The sequence below is a fragment of the Alnus glutinosa genome, chromosome 8 (genome assembly GCF_958979055.1).
Source record: "Alnus glutinosa chromosome 8, dhAlnGlut1.1, whole genome shotgun sequence".
Classification (NCBI taxonomy): domain Eukaryota; kingdom Viridiplantae; phylum Streptophyta; class Magnoliopsida; order Fagales; family Betulaceae; genus Alnus; species Alnus glutinosa.
The window spans coordinates 21,390,444-21,409,301 of NC_084893.1; the positions used below are offsets into that span (position 1 = coordinate 21,390,444).

Here is an 18,858-nt window from a genome sequence, read left to right on the forward strand (position 1 = left end):
ACAAGATCCATTTTGCATCATGTCTAAGGGATTCCTTGGTTTGGGCCGAAGAAGCAATATCACTCGATAATTATCAAACTAATTGCAATCTTTTTCTGTTCGTGAGGATCCCACCAGGGTGACTTCTACTTCTAATAGGCCATGAACTAAATCAGAATCATTCTCAACGAGTCCATAAAAAGTGATCCCATTTTTTTTTATCTTGGTTTTGCAATCATAACTTCGAACTTTTAATTTTTGAAATGTCAATATTCTGAACAAAATTTCGTTTTAATTTCACCAATTTTTTTGTTAAATCGCACAAATGTCCTTTTTTAAAAATATATATATATATATATATATAATAAAATTTCACCCACATGGCTATGGGTCACCAGACCCCAAGGAATTTTTGCTTTTTTTTTTTTTTTTTTTTTTTTTTTAATAAGGGGTATTTTGGGCATTTTAACAAAAATGGGTGAAATTAAGAGTGAAAAATTCTCGAGATACCAATATTGCAAAAATTAAAAATTTGAGATTATAATTACAAAAACACAAATAATTAGAAAGGTGCAAGTGAAGCTTTCCATGGAAGATGGCCTAAGGAAGAAAATGATTTGAGGATTGACGTTGCAGCATGACATCCTGTAAAACTTATTGGTTAGTTCTTCACTTACCAGGAAAAATATGTTACAAGTGAATAAAAATAAAATATAAAATGGTTTTGGGGCTTATGTACCATGAAGTTATGGGCTATCGTCAAGGGCTGTCAATTTGAGTTGGTAGGTTAGGTTTGGGTAAACCCGCTTGATTTTACCAACTCGTTAAGGGTTAACTCAAATACAATCTGTTTAGTAGTTAAACGGGTCAAATCCTTTAACCTTCAACCCTCACACAACTCACGAGTGACCACACACGACTCGTTTGACCCGCTTAAAAAATGGGTCGACCCGTTGGCATGTTTTGACCTAAATGCAACCCGTTTTGACATGTTTTATATATATATATATATATATAAACGGGTCAAGTAGGTTGACACGTGATTGGCCGAGTCAACCCGTATGACCCGAACCCATTTATTCCAAATTTTAATCCTTTAATGCCGTGTCAAGTTCGAGAATCGTTTCAAAAATTGACAACCCTACTATGGTGCATCTTTTGCAATAAGAACAATGAACTCATTTTTGTTGATTTCAGGCTGGGAGTTTATGAATGTGCTATACAAAAGATTGAATGAACATATTTTGCTAGTGAAATTGAGATGATTCATTTTAATGTTAGCAGCAACACTGTTAATAGTAACCATAGTATAAAAAACCTTGGAAATTCATATAAATTAAATAATAGAGAGATGTTGGGTTTCATTCTTTTGTACATTTCTTGTTCATCTCCGTATAAGAGATGAGCAAATCCATCATTGAATCTATGAGACCGTTTCACTGATTCAATGATGAATATACGTAAAATATGTATAAAAAATACGTAAGAGAATAACACATAACCCGTCTCTAAAAAATATGTCACACTTATGCACACACATAAAGAAAGTAATAATGAATTCGAGGCAAAATGTTAAATAGATACGACATAGCTCCAATTAACCAGCAAGCAAAGACATTGACATTGGCGTATTCTTGAATTATAATTGGGAGTTGACCGTGTTGATTGAAGACACAAAAGGAAATATAGGATCATGAACCAGTGGGGTCTAAGATTTTAGAGTGCGGTTGTGATTGCGATTTCGTAGATAAAATATGTGATTTTAAATAAAATCGTAGAAAATAAACCGTTTGGGAATTACGTTTTTAAAAAATTCTGATTTGAAAATATAGAATGGGGTATTTTTTTGAAAACGCATAATTTTAAAAGGCTAACTTGCGATTATGATAAACACTTAACTTCGTTTTTAAAAATTATTTTTCCAAATAGCTCATTTAAAAATCACTATTTGAAATTGCAAGTTCAAACGGCCCTTTAGTTGAAGTGCCAAAAATACATTTTAACAAATTTTAAAGTTGTCACTCGTCTATATATATATATATATACACAAGAATAAAAAGGTATGTTGCCCCTAACTCACAGTCTATCTACAAAGTATAAATAGACGAGTGACAACTTTAAAATTTGTTAAAATGTATTTTTGGCACTTCAACTATATATATATATATATCGTCTGCAATAATACTCCAAATTCTAGATAATCAGTTCGAACTGCTAACGTTGGTCAACATGAGTCCGTTGGTCAGCCCGTTGTTGCCAAGAGAGCATGTTAGGGTGGTCCCGACAGTGGTTCCGATAGAGTTTAAACTTGATTATTGAAAACTTAGAGTCTTAAAGCATACTGTGTTCAATCTTTAGGAGCTCTTATTCTAGATCTTATATGCTTTCTTCTTCTGATAATAGTGACAATGTCATAAATAATGAAGAAATTAATATCATGAATCAAGAACGAAATCTTCAAGAGTGGAATTTACCTTTAGTCCCTACAAGAAATATTTATAAACAATCAACTTTTTTAAATTTATATTTTCTTTCAGATTATACCATCAAAACAGTTGAAAGAATATTTTCTTTAAATAAAGAATATGAAACTATTAAATTATTTTCAAAAAATAATATTGAAAAGCATAAGCAAAAAATTCCTTTATACATATAGAACTTGTCCAAGTAGCTGTTAAACCCTTAACAAGACAATGATTAAATAATAGTGTCTTATTATGTTTAATAGATGGTAGACATTTAAATTTTAGAGATTCGTTATTAGGATCTATAGAATCATTTTTATATGAAGATTCTCTATATTTTAATTGTCACCCGAATTTTTTATTATCCTTATTTGACCCTACTCTTCTACAAGCTTTATAATTAAATATTAAAACTCATGGTTATAATATGATGAAAGGATCACAACCTTTAGCTATTGTTCATAGAATTTATTATAAACTTATGAAAACAACATTAGAACCTCAAGCATTTGTAGAAAGCCCAAAAGGACAAACTTTATTATTACAATGTAATACACAAAATTCTACAATATGTACACTAAAACAAATCAGTTGGGATGATGTAGTCTCCTGAATATGAGCATAAGAGAAGATGATTTTTTAATACATATTCATAAATAGAACAAAATCATATAAGAGCTAAATTTTATAGTCAAATGAATGAAATGAGAACAGATATATATTTCTTCCCTTGATTTGAACATAATTATAAACAAATTAACACTAGAGAAATTAATACTATCAGTAGAGCTAAAAATAGTTGGATAAAATTACAAACTAATGAAATTATCCATGAAGAATATCCCCCTTATGAATCTATTACTCTTTCACACAGATGATTGCAGGTAGTTGCTTCTCCTCTTAAAAAAGCATGTCTTAGTAATGATAATAAAAATTTAGATAATATTATACAACAAAATAATTTTACTAAATACTAATACATATATAAAAGATCTTGGTGAAAAAGTAGAAAGAATTGAAAATCAGATAAATCCATTAACATTTAACATTTAGAAATAAGAAAAAGAAATTGAAAGACCTTTATTTATACCATATGAAACCCCTCCAAATTTATACTTTTCTTTTAAAAAATACAATACGGAATTATTAGAAGAAATTTCTAAAAGATTAGATACTTTAAAAATTAAAAATCATGCATCAATCTCAAATCATAATAAAGAAATTCTGACCATAAAAAAAATCACATGAAGAAAAAAAGAAGAAGAAGATATAGAATCTTATATAGATAAGTTACAGTTTCAACTTAAAAATTTAGATCTAAATAAAATGATTTCAGGAAATCATAATGATTAAGGAAGAACGCCTAAGAATAATTATAAAGGAAAATATACAACGTATACTTCTATAACTCGTAATTGGTATCCTAAACCCACACCTCTATATATATAATTTGAAGAAAAAGAAAACTAGGAATAAAAGCTACTTACACACCTGATACTTTATATGAATGGAATATATATGGTTTATTAGAATATGAAATTTTGAATGTCTTATATTTTTTTAAAAAAAAAAAAATTTATTGTAAGTTACAATCGTTGATTGATGTTGACGTGACATATTAATGATTCTATTAACTTTTTTTAATGGTAGGGATCTAATGCTTTTTTTCTTCTTCTTCATCTTCTGCTTCTTCCTTTTTTTTTTTGTTTTTTTATTGTTTTTTTTTTTTTTTTTGCTTACTTTATAGTTTTTAGTTGGAAAAAATACAAAATTAGTCTATGTGGTTTACCTGATTTTCAATTAGCTCACTATCGTATCAAAATGAATTCAAAGGTCCTTGAGGTATACCAAAAAAATAATTTACTAACTATAGTAAAATTCTGTCCATTGAATTAACAGATTATGTTAGTGTGACACTGACTTAAATATGATACGCGTCATAATTTAATTGGCTCTGACGTGTCATATTCTTGGATGTATGTAAATTTAGTTAACGAAATTTGACTGTAGGGAGTAAATTAATTTTTTGAAATACCTTAGAGACCTCTAAATTTATTTTGATACGATAGTGAGCTAATTACAAATCAAATAAACTACATTGACTAATTTTATATTTTTCCTATTTTCTAAACCATATAGTCACATACTACTATTTGTCAAAAGTCCAAACTACTTTGACCAATTTAACATTTGTTTTGTGTTATTCATTTGTTTCTTCGGTCACAGTATGTTTTTGTAATGCTCAAATTTACATTGCACCATTTGTTGGCATGTAGCTAGATCGGCTCTCTTTTCTTTTTAGAGTGTGCGTTATTATAAAGATAGGTCCAAACGGTGTCTTTGTATTGTTTGTGTATTGTTTAGGCAACTGTTTTTAAGTCAAATCCTTTTAGCTTAAAGTGTAAGGGTTCTTGTACTTCTATTTTCATGTATTTACCTTCGGGCTTTTAACAATATATGGTAGCACATCCTACATGTTCTAAAAAAAAAAACAAAAGCTAAGGTTAGGGTTAGACATGTAATAACTTAATGTACTCTAAAAAACATAATATCACTTTTTATTTGTTCTCTTTCAATATATTGGAGTACAATTGTAAATCTATGGATTATATTGCGAAAAGTGTTCGCTCTAATTTGGTTTTTATTCATTTATTTATTTATTTTTGTTTTTCATTTGCTCAAAAGAAAAACGGAAAATGAAAAATTTCACAAAATGGTATCGAATTATACGTTGTTTTGATATAAGATTACTGAACTACTAAACGTTTTAAACTGAGATATCCATGTTTCCAAACGTAAACATTTCACTTAAAGGTACTTTGTTAGGATTTGCTGTTAAATCTTAATAGAGTACCTAAAATATCCCTATTTTTTTAGGAAAAAAAAAAAATTAAATGTTAGTCAGAATTTAACGGAAATTGTAACAATATCCATGCCTAAATCTTTGAATTTTTTTTTTTAAAAAAAAAACACAAGGGTATTTTGAGAATTTTGACAGGATTTAACAGTAAATCCTAACGGAATACTTTTAAGTGAGACGTTTGGAAACGTGGATACTCCAGTTTGAAACGTTTGCTAGTTCAGTATCCTTATCTTAAAACGACGTATAATTCAATATCTTTTTGTAAAGAAATTTGGCTTATATGCCGTATGCATGCTGTAGTGGAAAACGGTACCGTTTTTAACTTTAAAAAAAAAAAAAAAAAAAAAAAAAAAAAAAATTGCTTTAAAAACTTAATAATAAAATTTTTTATTAAAACTTAAAAATTATATAATAATAATAATAATAATTTAAAATAAAGAAATTATTAAAAACTAGAAAAACAAAAGGGACGGCTGGCCACCCCATTTTTGGCCGATCTGGGGTGGACCATCAAGCACGAAGAAGCTCAACCATCAAGCACGAACTCCGATCCCAACGGTCAGACGCTGAAGTTCGCCGTGGCCATCTCTCTTCTCCGATTGAAGCTTCTTCAAATCCAGTCCAATCCTTCTGAGTCCGACGCTCTCTCCGATGGAAGCGAAAGGTCCCGCCACCAATTTCTCATATCTCTGTTTGGTTTGCGATAAAATTTATGAACAGAACTTTGTGGTCCTACTTTGCTTTTTTTCTTTGTCTTATTGAGTTTTATCTGTGGAGGTTTAGGCTAAGGAGCGAAAGCAAGAGATACTGAGACTCAAAGAAGATCTCAAGGAGGCCGAAGGTTCTCAAATTTCTCTATCTCTCTCGGTCCCTTAGATCGTTTGATTTAGGTTTTGTGATGTGTATTTTGCCTTCAGATGCTACGCAGTGCGATATGTGTAACAGATTTATTATCTGTTTAGGAATTTAGGGTTTTTATTTCAGAATTGTAAAATGAAATTGGAATGGGATTGAATTGATGATCAACTGAGGAAGATAATGGAAGAAAAGATAGATGATGAATCTAAAAATGGAATTCAACTTAATCCATGGAAAATTATAGAATGACAACTTAGAGAGCAACTCTCCCTGTCTAAATGCTGGATACCAATTTTCATGCTTAAAACATTTAACTAGTCTTGTTTATATTGACTTACCTAAAGGTCACTAACTAATAAGGCACAATACCCATTAAACTACTAAGGCGGACATTAACTAATATATCTGTTACAATATGTTTCCGCAAAGCGCTTCTTGCAAGTACTATTTCTTTGATAATTTGAGAAAGTTGAGCTCTATGCAACTTGGAGACAGCTCTTCGCCGGAGATTTCTCAGACAAGGTTATATCATCGTCCCCCCTAATTCAGCCCCAGCCACCCCCTTGGCCAAAAATGGGGTGGCCGGCCACCCCATTGGTCAACCGGCTGCCCTTTTTGTTTTTTAAGTTTTTAATATTTTTTATTTTTAATTATTAATTTTTTTTTATATAATTTATAAGTTTTTTAATAAATTTTTTATAATTAAGTTTTTAAAGCAAATTTTTTTTAGAGATAATTGCACTGTTGGTCCTTGTGATATACCATAATTATTTTTCACTCCCTATGGTTTAAAAAGTTCATGGAAGGTCCATGTGCTATGCAATAATTACAAATCGATCCCTAGCGTCAAATTCTGTTAAATTTTTTAACAGATTCCGTTAAATGTCACGTCAGCGTCACGTGTCGCCAATAAGATGGAGACACGTGTCCATCTTAATAAAAAATATAAATTTATTAAAAAATAAATAAATATACTTATTTTTTTAAAAAAAAATTAAAATTAAAATTAAAAAAAAATAATAATAAAAAGCAGCAAGGGGTGGCTTTGGGGGTGCCCAGCCACCCCTGGCGGCCACTAGGGGTGGTGCGCGGCCACCCCTTGCTTCCCGTTTTTCTTTTTCTTTTTTTTTTTTTAAAAAAAGAAGTGTTTTTATTTATTTTTTAATAAATTTATATTTTTTTTATTAAGATGGACACGTGTCACCATCTTATTGGCGACACGCGGCGCTGACGTGTAGAACTAACAGATTCTGTCAAAATGGTGGACGGAAAATTGACCCAGGGAGTAAAATGTAATTATTGCATAGCACATGGACCTCCTATGAACTTTTTAGTTTTGAAACTATAAGAGTAAAAAATAATTATGACATACTATAAGGACCAACAGTGCAATTATTCCATTTTTTTTTTTAGTGAAAACGGTACCGTTTTCCCCCTAAGCTCAGGTCATTTCCCAACGTCCAAATATCCCACTGCAATACAAATAAAACCCCCAAAATTTGCACACCCTTCTCTCTAGGGTTTTTCCGCTTCTCGGGAATTCTATCTCTGATTCTCTGCGCAACAACCATGGCGATACACTCTCTCTCTCGCTCTCTCCCCAAAACCCTAACCCTAGCCTCCTTCCTCTCCCGCTCTTTCGCCACCTCCAACGCTGCCGCTTCCTCTCGCTCCGCTATCTCCTCCCTCTCTCTCCTCCGCCCACTCGCCGCCGCCGGTGTGGCCCTCCGCCGTGTCTCTTTCGCGGCTCCGTTGAGAGGATTTGCGACGGGCGCGACGTCGTCATCGCTCAACGATCCGAACCCCCCCACGTGGTCGAACCGACCCTCCAAGGAGATAATGTTGTTCGACGGTTGCGATTTCGAGCACTGGCAGGTCTTTGTGGATAACCCCAAAGGCAACCCCACCAGGGACGAGATCATCGATAGCTACATCAAAACCCTAGCCAAGGTTATTGGAAGGTAATGAGCATTTCCATCTCTCGTTTTTATTTGATATCGTCTCTGTTTGGTTGCTGAGAAAATGTACGGAAATGACAGAAAATGAACATGGATTAATGTAAAGGATATATCTTTTTTTTAATCGCTCTCTTAATCAGATTTTAGGTTTCTTTGAGTTGAAAATATTTGTTTATATTCATTGACTTGTTTAAATCCTCCATATAATTGTATGAATGTGATGGTTTTGCATGTATGTGTGTTTGGCTGTCAAGAAAATGACATGGAAGGGGAAAAAAATGGCATATGAGGTTTTTTGGTGTTATGGGTTCTGAGAGGGAGTGCTCTTTAGATATGGTGGAAAGTGTTACCACGCTCACTTTGCTGGAGAATTTGGCTTTGATAGATTTCTTTCCATACATTTATCGGTGTGTTCACTGTTTCCTATTAGCCCAGTGAGAATTTTTTTCCCAGTTTTTGTCGTAAGTAAATATACAGTACGCGATTTTATCTTATTTTATTTTTTGCGTTGAGTTGGGTGGAAAGTAATATACAGTACTTGATTTTTTTTATTTATTTTTTTTGTTTTTGCTTTGAGTTGGGTGGAAAGTTTTCATAATCTTTGAGATAATTTAGGTGGAATAAATTATATTTTCAGGTTGGTTCAAGTCCATAACATCTGTTAAGATGCCCTCCCTTTCAAGTATGATTTGGTTCTCCATTTCCTATTTGAAGGTGGATTGTTATTGGCAATTTCAATGTTGTATGGTTATGCTATGTATGATGTGCGCGCTTCAGAAAAGCCTATGCTACACATCATATGTGTGTTTGCATGTTTCTAGTTTGTATAAGTTCTTTGTTGTCTTTTGTATGTGTCTTACAGTGAGGAAGAAGCAAGGATGAAGATCTACTCAGTTCATACTGGATGCGTAGGGTTGTATGCATTTGGGGCTCTTGTGTCTGAAGAAATATCATGCAAGCTTAAAGGTTGATCTTCTTTCAGCTTGCTCTGCTTCTGCTGTTGCTTTATAAATGTTAATATTCAGTAATATGTTTGGTCGGTGGAAATTTTCATGGATTTATTTTTTGAATGTTTCAGAACTGCCCGAAGTCAATCATGTTCGTGCTGATTTTTATTGGGATTTAGAGAACAAAGAATATGAAGGTAAGGGTGTGTATTGTATCACGTAGCATTTGAAAGCTACTAAAAGGAAGTCATGCTATGGTATGTAGTATAATATTTTGAGAGTAATAATTTCTTGTTTATTGAATTTGAAGGAATCAAAAGGTAATTGTCCTAAGTTCATTTTTTTTTTTTTTTTTTAAATTCTGAGAATCAATTCTAGTTCTGTTGATCAGTTTTCAGGATCTAAATTTTTCTTCATTGTCTTTTGAATGCTGTCCATGTGTTGTTGAAGGACGCATGATGATGTAAAATATTTTGTTAGTTGTTGACTACCATCTAGGGATTTAGAGCTAAGTGTATCGATGTGTTGGTATTGGGATAGTTCTACTCTTGCAGTTTGGCAAGTAGAACAATAAGAAAGAGAAAACTGCAAATAGTTTTTGAAAATATTTGCTCTTTCTATCCTCTTAATAATGATAAGTGTACCTTTTCTGCTTTTGATCTTTCGTTTGCTTTATGCAGGTGAACCTTTCGTTAATGGGTTTGCAGTTCCTTATGATCCTATGTACCATGTGGCATGGATGAACAACAATGGTCGGAGCAATGACAGACCTCGTAGTTTTGATAGATCAAGACATTTTGAGAGGTGGGAAAACATGCAGAATCGAGATTTCCAAAATAGGCCTTGAGATACTGATATTGCAAAAATAAAAAATTTGAGATTATAATTACAAAAACATTGATAATTGGAAAGGTGTAAGTGAAGCTTTTCAAAAAAAAAATATGAGACCAAAAAGAGGCAGGACATTAAAGGTGGCCTAAAGAAGAAAATGATTTAAGAATTAATGTTGCCTTTCCAAACTTTAACCAAAAATTAGCTAGAAAATATATTTTTGTTATTTTAACTACTATTTTAACAAACTTTCTATATTAAACTCTTCAAATATTTCTCTATATTAGCTAAATATTACTTTTTTATTGGTTTTAAGCAATTACTCCTAATAAATGAGGAGATAAGAAAAGTGAAAAGTAAAGTGAAAGGGGGTAGGAATTCAAAAAATTGAGGGAAAACTGCAATTTACCTCTATGAAGTTGAAATGAATCTGCAGTCCTAGTACTAATGTTTGGATTGCATCAATTGCAACCCATAAAGTTTAAGAAATTTGCTTTGTTCTTGTAGGTTTAGGTTCTCGTGGGTTTGTTTGGTGGGCTTCTTTCTTTCTTTTTTTGGGCTTTTTTTTTTTTTTTCGATTTTCAGCTTTGCGTTTTCTCTTGTATACTGTCGGTGTACTAGGGGCGCCTAACGCTTTTAATAAAGTCAGTTTATTACTTATCAAAAAAAAAAAAGTTTAAGAAATTTGCAATCCATCTCTTTTCGTTCAATTGTACCAACTGAAGAGACAAAAGTGACCTCGCAAGCCGTGGACATGCCTTTTTTAGACAATGGTGAACAAAAATGCCCTCATTTAAATAGTACTGTTTTGGTTCAAAAATTTCAAAAATTTATCAAAACACTTTAGGTCTCTCCAAACTGTGGGATATGAATTTGGGACACGTGTCCCTCCTTAGAGCTGTCGGAGATTGTTGACAAAAGCGGCGATGCGGTTGTTCGAGCTTAGATGGCCTAAAGTTTGATCTTTAGCTCTTGAGCGAACTGCGAGAGTTTTTCTTTAATCGGCCTGCTTTCGACGGCATACTCTTCTGGCATGACAGCAATGACTCGGAGAACCAGTGTGTTGTTGTTGGGTTTGCAAGTGTTGGATGATGATGATCTTTCGGCCAGTTCTCTCATAAAGGAAGCGTATTGGCCACTGAGTCCGATGTCGAAGTCGACGACGTGGATGAAGATAAAGCAGTGGAGAGCTTCGAGGAGGGCTTGGTGTCATGGGGAATTCTTTATAAGGCAAGGAATGCAGTTTGAGGAAGGAAGCATGAAGCATAAAACTGACATGGAGACTAAAGGAGGAGAAGAAGTGCAGGAAGTCTGCCCCATCTCCAGTACAAATGGCCGCCTTTGCATGAAGCTCTGCAGATTGTGCTTTACAGCTGTAATCCGGTTTGATGGTTGAGCATGTGGAAGTTGTTCAGCAGTCTTATTCTTGTTTCACTCTTTAGCTTGTGCTTTTTTTAGACAAAGGTGGCATTTTCTGTTTTGAGACCTGTAAAGTTCAGATTTAACTTGGGAGACTCGCCATCTCGAATCAGCTTATCAATTCAATATAGCTATAATTCGTCATTCATACAATCCATTTCTTCTCTCATTTCCATTTTTATCTTCTACAATTTTATGTTGATTTTCCATAACAAGAACAAGCTTGTTACACTTGGTGGTGAAGTGAGCGAATAGAGGGATGTCGGAGATTCTAGAGAAGGCTTTGTAGGTTCTAATGGTTTGGACGATTTCGGACTAGGAAGAGAGTCGAGCCGGCCGGTTCGAGCCTGCGGTGGTCAGGAGGGTTTGCAAAGCTTCTTTGAAGTAAACGCAGCTCGTTGGAGCGGCTTTCCAACTGGGGATCGAAGCCGTGGGTTGAGCCGTTCCAATATAGCCTGGGCGAGCTGCAACTGGTTCGAGTCCAAGCAATCTGCAACGCGAATAAGGTCCTCCACAACTTCGAAACTGTTGAGGCTGATATGATGAAAGTTGTGCGCCAAATCAAAGGAACTTAGATTTTGATGAGCCAGGTTCTTAGCGGAATAACTCTTAGAGAGATTGAAATCAGAGTGAACAAACTGGGAGGGATCGAATTGCTGGGAGTGTGGGAGCTTCGGAAGGTGATGGGGAACTTTGGGCTCGTAGGGATTGAATTGGAGAACACTCTTCAAAGCAGGGTCAAGATCGTCATGCAATCCCAGGTCCCAGCTCCTCGATGATCGAATTCCAGTCCAGATTATGCAGTGCATGCTCATCCAATTAAGTCAAGCGGGTCCTCTGGCCGTGGCAACACGCCTGGATGAGTTGAAATTTTGGTAGCCAAGGCCGGTCTTTTGGTGGCAGGGCTAGGGCTCTGACATAGGTCAAGAACCGAGGTGGGCTCGTAGCATAGGTTTGGAGTGTTGGTATTAGGGCTGTGTAAGCCGATATTTTGGCCGGTGAGAAACGAGAGAGAGGCTTTTGATGGTTATGATTGCTCGCTTTTATCTTGGCATGTGTGCATGCGTTGTCTTCTTCCTTCTGTTTCTCCACACTGTAATTCATCACACCCATTTTGGCCTTATCCAAGGCCTATGGCGAAAACCGATAACAAGAAGAAACAGCAAGGAAGAAGACGACGCATACATGTACGGGACGAGTTGGGGCTTTTTTTCATTTTATTCAAACGCTGCGTTTTGTGAAAAAATGAGGGTATTTTTTATAAATTAGAACTAAAAACCCTTGTGCGCGGCATGGGAGTGCATTTTCGTTTCATCAGACGGAGTAATTGGACGAAGTGGGTGGATTGCAAATTTTTTGAACTTTGTGGGCTGCAATTGATGCAATTTAAACATTAGTACCATGATTGCAAATTCGTGTCAACTTTACGGGGGTAAATTGTAGTTTTCCAAAAAAAAATAATAATAATAATTTAGCCTTCCAAACTCTCACTTTTTTTTTCTTTTTTTTTTTCTTTTTTTTTTTCTTTTTTTTCGGATGGCCTTCCAAACTATTAAAACATTTGAAAAATGTTCATTTTGGCGAAATATCTCCATAATACTTCTGCCACGTGTCATTTTCAATTTAAAAAATAATAAAAATTAAAAAAATTAAAAATAATAAATAAACTAAATTTTTATTTCTTATTTTTATTTTTATTTTTATTTTTATTTTTATTTTTATTTTTATTTTTAAAAAATATAGTTTTTTTTGGTGTTTAAATTTTTTTAATTTTTATTGAATTTTTGTTTTTAAAAAAAATTGAAAAATTGAATTAATTTTTTTGAAAATTTTAATTTTTTAAATTAAAAAATGACACGTGGCAGGGGTCTTATGAGGATATTTTGTTAAAAGTGGCATTTTCAAAAAATTTGGTACTTTGGGGGGATAGAGTGCAAGCGTTGGTAGTTTGGGGAGCCATCAGGAGAAATAGTGGTAGTTTGGATGGCTAAATTGTATTTTTTTCAAAAAAATAAAAATAAAATTGAATAGCTCATGAAATTTGTGAGCCAAATTTGGGGTGGAAGTCTAATAAGAGACAAAATAGAGAAATTATAGAGTTTGCTGACATGTTTTTTTGGATATATTCATCAAAATTTAGTGTAAACTTTGAAATGGAGAGTTTATTGGAGATGCTCTGACGTCCTATAAGACTTGCTAAGTAGTTCTTCACCAAGAAAAATATGTTACAAGTGAATAAAAATGGAATATAATGGTTTTTGGGCTTATGTACCATATAAGTTTTGGGTTTTGGTAAGGGCGAACAATTTAGGTTGGCAAGTTAAGTTTGGGTAAACCTGTTTCTCTACCAATCCTTTAAGGGTCAACTCATATATGACTCATTTAAGTAAATGGGTCAAATTCTTCAACCCTCATACAACTAACGAGTGACCACACATGATCCGTTTGACCCGCTTTAAAATGGGTTTACCCGTTTGGCCTGTTTCGACCCAAACACGACCCCTTTTGACATGTTTGACACATTTTAACATGTATAATGTATATTTCATATACAAACAGGTTGACCCATGATTGACTAAGTCGACCTGTTTATGACCTGAACCCGTTTATGTCAAATTTTAACCCTTTAATGTCATGTCGGGTTCGCGAATCGTTTCAAAAATTAACAGCCCTACTATAGTGCACCTTTTGCAATAAGAATGATGAACTCAATTTTGTTGATTTCAGGCTGGTTGTTTATGAAGGTGTTGTACAAAAGATTGAATGGATATATTTTGTTAGTAAAATAGAGATGATTCATTTTAGTGTTTAGTAGCAACACTGTTAATAGTAAGCATAGTATAAAAAACCTTGAAAATTCATACAAACTAAATAATAGAGAGATGTTTGATTTTATTCATCTAGGGTGGCTTGCGGGCCACCCCAAAGCAAGGGGTTGGTGGCAAGCCACCCTTGGCCTATGGGGTGGCCTATAAGGTAGCCCACAAGACACCCTGGATGGGGCCGGCGGCCACCCTCGGCCCATGTGGGAGGTGGGGAGCCACCCTAGAGGTGACACCGACAGCCTCTGGGGGTTGCCTGCGAGCCACCCCCCTCCCCAAGACTAGCAGCCACCCCCAAAACCCCCAATTTTTCATTTTTTAAAAAATAAAAAATTTGGAGTTTTAATTTTTAATATATTAATTTTTTATTATTATTAAAAGTGACATGTGTCGTGTTTTTATTGGACTAACATTTTAAGTTTGTGGATGGAAAATGACTTCATGGAGTAATTTGTAATTTTTCGCTTACCACAAGGACCTTACAATTATTTTTTATACCACATGAAGTGATTTGTAATTTAGGTCAACCATAGGGACCAACGATGTAATTTTTTCAATTTTTTTTTTTTTTTGGCATACCATATGGACCTCTAAGTTCATTGTGATACTATAGTAAACCAATTACAAATCAAGTAAATTATGCGAACTAATTTTACATTTTTCCTACTTTCTAAACCATATAGTCACATGCTATTATTTGTCAAAACTTCAATCAGCATAATAATTTTACTCCACCTCATGAAGAACTTCAATTGTTTATGATGAAAGTTAGATCCTTGAGTCGTCGCATTCCAATGTTATTCACAAAATTCTTAAATGTTGTAGTTGGTAATGTTTTGGTAAAGTCTGTCAAATTATCACTTGATTGTATTTGCTTCACATCAATATCACCACTTTTTTGGAGCTCATGTGTATAAAAGAATTTTGGTGAAATGTGTTTTGTTTTATGACCTTTAATATATCTTCCCTGATTTGTGTGATACAAGCATCATTATCTTCATATAATATTATCGAGCTATCTTTGATGTTGTTGGTACAGTTTCCGTATGGTGTGAATCTGCACGTTCTTCTGATGTTCTTCACGCTTCTTAATAATTTTGCAAAACAACAAAAACTAAGGAACCCTTTCGGCGGTCCTCTCTGATGCCTAAATTAGTTTCTGTAAGAAAATAATACTATGTGCATAAAAACTGAGTCTTCGTTTATACTTGGGGTATGGGCCTATTTATAGGCAAAGAGGTGGAGTCAAAGCTGGATTAGAATTCCTGCTCGTTGTTGATCTAGAACTGCTATCAGAGTTCTAATCAAGATCTAGAATTGATGTCAGAGTTCTAATTGGACTCTGATCTTTTATTAGACTTCTAATATGATATCTTCTTAGACTTCTGATCTAATCATTCTTCTTATCTGATTGGACCATAAGTCCTATCCCAATTCTACCAAGGATAGGACTACTGATCAAACTATACTTGGGCTAATTAGAGTCCTATCCCAATTTTCTGATTTATCTGAAGTAGTTGTTAAATGTCTATCTCCTCCTTAGATCGGGTTGAGTGAAATTTATCCCCAACAGTTACCCCCTAATTCCCTTATCCGAAGCTTGCTTGAATAATGGGAATTCCATGTCTAAGGAAACCCGAGCTTTGTCTCCTTTTGAAAACCTGCTAACCTGCAAAACCTGAGGGTTAAATCTTACCCCCCCAATTACCTTCTTGTTTTTCCTTAGGGTTTTCTCCCTGTCTCTTGAAAAACCTGCAAAACCCAAGGGTTAAATTCGACCCCCCTGGCTCTCTTTATTTCTCTCTCTCGGCAAGGATTGATTCGAGAATGCTTTCTTCTTGCTCTCGGCTAGGACTGATCCGAGAGTTTTCTTCTTGTACTCAGCTAGGACTGATCTGAGAGTTTTCTTTTTGTACTCGGCTAGGACTGATCCGAGACTCTCGGCTAGGACTGATCCAAGAGTTTTCTTCTTGTACTCGGCTAGGACTGATCCGAGAGTTTCTTCTTGCACTCGGCTAGGACTGATCCGAGACTCTCAGCTAGGACTGATCCAAGAGTTTTCTTCTTGTACTCGGCTAGGACTGATCCGAGAGTTTCTTCTTGCACTCGGCTAGAACTGATTCAAGACTTTTCTTCTTGCTCCCGGCTAGGACTGATTCAAGAGACCTTTGCCTGCAAAAGAAGCGACATCAACGGGTTCCCGGTCCCTAGACCGGGAACACTCCGATGCTTAAGTCAGCTCTATTCTTTTATTCTAAAAATACTTATTCCCAAAATCTGGGGAATTTTCTGTCTTTTATTATAACATGTCTGAGTTAAAAATAAAAGTCTAGTTCTTTGCAAACATAAATGCTAAAAATAAAAGTCTAGCCTGAAATTCACGAGAGTCCTTTTTATGGGATCACGGGCAGATACTGTTGTTGCCTCGGTTCTCTATGCCGTGGGCTTCTGCTTCCTCGGTTCTCTCTTCTTTCTATGTCATCTCGGGGATCATTCTCTTGATGCCTCTCGTCTAGCTGAGGACGGTCTCGGGGATAGTAATCCCATGGCTGCTGATCTCGGGGCTGATAGTCCTGATGATTTCGAGGCCTGTTATTTCCTTGCTGGTTTCGTTTTTCTCCCAAGAACCGAACCAGCTTGCCATTCTTTATGAATTCTTCTATTAACAACCTTAGGGTTACGCACCCCTCGGTGTAATGACCTACTTGTTTATGAAAATCACAATATTTGCCTGCATTCCTGTAAGGAGGATTACCTGGTATCTTTTGTGGTTCCCGAAATGCCGGATCTCTTTTTATCTCCATAAGGACTTCTGATATCTCGGCATTGAGAGGTGTAAAATTGTAATCTTTGAACTTCTTTACCTGCCTCTGCTCTTCCCCATCAGCTTTCTTGAATTCTTCCTTTTCTTTTCTGGGGTTGTCTCTCGGGGTGGCCTAGAACTAGCCATAGACTTCAGCGTTTCTTCCTGATTGATGAATTCTTCTATCTTATCCATGAGGCCCTGCAAGGTACTCGGTTGCTTCCGGACCAACTTCTTCATCAAAGGCTCCTCGGGTGAAATTCCTTGATAAATGGCAGCAAAGACCATATCCTCGGTTGGATCTTCGACCGTTACCTTCTCTCGGTTAAACCGAGCCATGAACTCCTTAAGACTTTCGTTGCTTTGCTGGTGCAATGATAGCAAATATCCTGAAGGCTTCTTCCTTGTTCGGAAAGCTAGAAATTCGGTTACGAATATTTTGGACAACTCCTTGAACTAATAAACGGAATTCGGGGGCAGCTTCCTGAACCAGTCTCGGGCATTCCCCGAAAGAGTAAGAGGGAAGGCCCGACATGCTAGTCCCGTGAAGGTCTAGATGAGCTCGAAAATTCTCTAGGTGATCCAAGGGATCTCCGTCTCCTGCATAACTTAGAATTTGGGGTACCTTAAACTTCTCGGGAAGCCGATAGTTTGCCACCCGTCTGGTGAAGGGTGAGTTTGTACCCATTAGGAGCTTGTCCACCACTACGGATCTGCTTTTGTCCTTTCTTTCCATCTCCATGTACGTGCACCTTCTCTCCAGCTCGGCAATAACTCTGCTCAGATCTCCTTGGCGATCATCCTCCCTCTAAGGATTAGTGTTGCTGTTGTGATCTTCTTCCTCACGCTCATCCCTGTTCATCTCGAGATTGGGCTGTTCCGGCCTCCTGCGCAGCAACTCGGCATTCCGCTGTGTTAAGGATTCAATTTGGGCTTCCAGCGCTGCTATGCGATCTTGATCTCCACCCCCCGGGGGAGGGTTCGGTGGAGGCTGCGAATTATTCTGAATAACTGGCTCCATTCGGACTATGGGCTCTCGGTTGGTCTGGCTTCCGGAACGTTTGTTCATCACCATGCTAGATCTTCTTTTTCTTTTATGAGAAACGAATAATCGTTCCCACAGACGGCGCCAAACTGTTGGTACAGTTTCCGTATGGTGTGAATCTGCACGTTCTTCTGATGTTCTTCATGCTTCTTAATAATTCTGCAAAACAACAAAAACTAAGGGACCCTTCCGGGGGTCCTCTCCGATGCCTAAATTAGCTTCTATAAGAAAATAATACTCTGTGCATAAAAACTGAGTCTTCGTTTATACCTGGGGTATGGGCCTATTTATAGGCAAAGAGGTGGAGTCATAGCTGGATTAGAATTCCTGCTCCTTGTCGATCTAGAACTGCTGTCAGAGTTCTAATCGAGATCTAGAAATGATGTCAGAGTTCTAATTGGACTCTGATCTTTTATTAGACTTCTAATCTGATATCTTCTTAGACTTCTGATCTGATCATTCTTCTTATCTGATTGGACCATAAGTCCTATCCCAATTCTATCAGGGATAGGACTACTGATCAAACTATACTTGGGCTAATTAGAATCCTATCCCAATTCTCTGATTTATCTGAAGTAGTTGTTAAATGTCTATCTCCTCCTTGGATCGGGTTGAGTGGAATTTATCCCCAACAGATGTGATATTCACTAAGACGATTGTACCACATGCGTCCGGATTACTTTAACCCGTATAAAGATCTTTGTATCTAGATATAACAAATACTTCGAGATTTAGAATTGTATGTTTTAGGCATTCTGTATCTTTTAGGGATTTTTATGTATATATCATTATCAAGATATCCATATCAATATGTTGTAACCACATCCATTAAATGCATATCCAGACTTTCTGTAACTACCAAACTAAT

General features: G+C 35.5%; 1 protein-coding gene, 1 long non-coding RNA gene and 1 pseudogene across 2 annotated transcripts; 2 read left to right on the forward strand and 1 right to left on the reverse strand.

Moving 5' to 3' along the window:
* Positions 1 to 5,783: 5,783 nt before the first annotated feature.
* On the forward strand, positions 5,784 to 6,392 carry LOC133875879 (uncharacterized). Its single transcript, XR_009901505.1, has 2 exons — positions 5,784 to 5,971; positions 6,091 to 6,392. It is a non-coding gene; the product is annotated as an uncharacterized LOC133875879 (long non-coding RNA).
* Positions 6,393 to 7,636: 1,244 nt separating this feature from the next.
* On the forward strand, positions 7,637 to 11,477 carry LOC133875972 (multiple organellar RNA editing factor 8, chloroplastic/mitochondrial-like). Its single transcript, XM_062314262.1, has 4 exons — positions 7,637 to 8,126; positions 8,986 to 9,089; positions 9,202 to 9,267; positions 9,751 to 11,477. Exons 1-4 carry the CDS (start codon positions 7,735 to 7,737, stop codon positions 9,915 to 9,917), a joined length of 729 nt encoding a protein of 242 aa, XP_062170246.1. The 5' UTR covers positions 7,637 to 7,734; the 3' UTR covers positions 9,918 to 11,477.
* On the reverse strand, positions 10,853 to 12,507 carry LOC133876209 (scarecrow-like protein 15; annotated as a pseudogene).
* Positions 12,508 to 18,858: the final 6,351 nt, after the last annotated feature.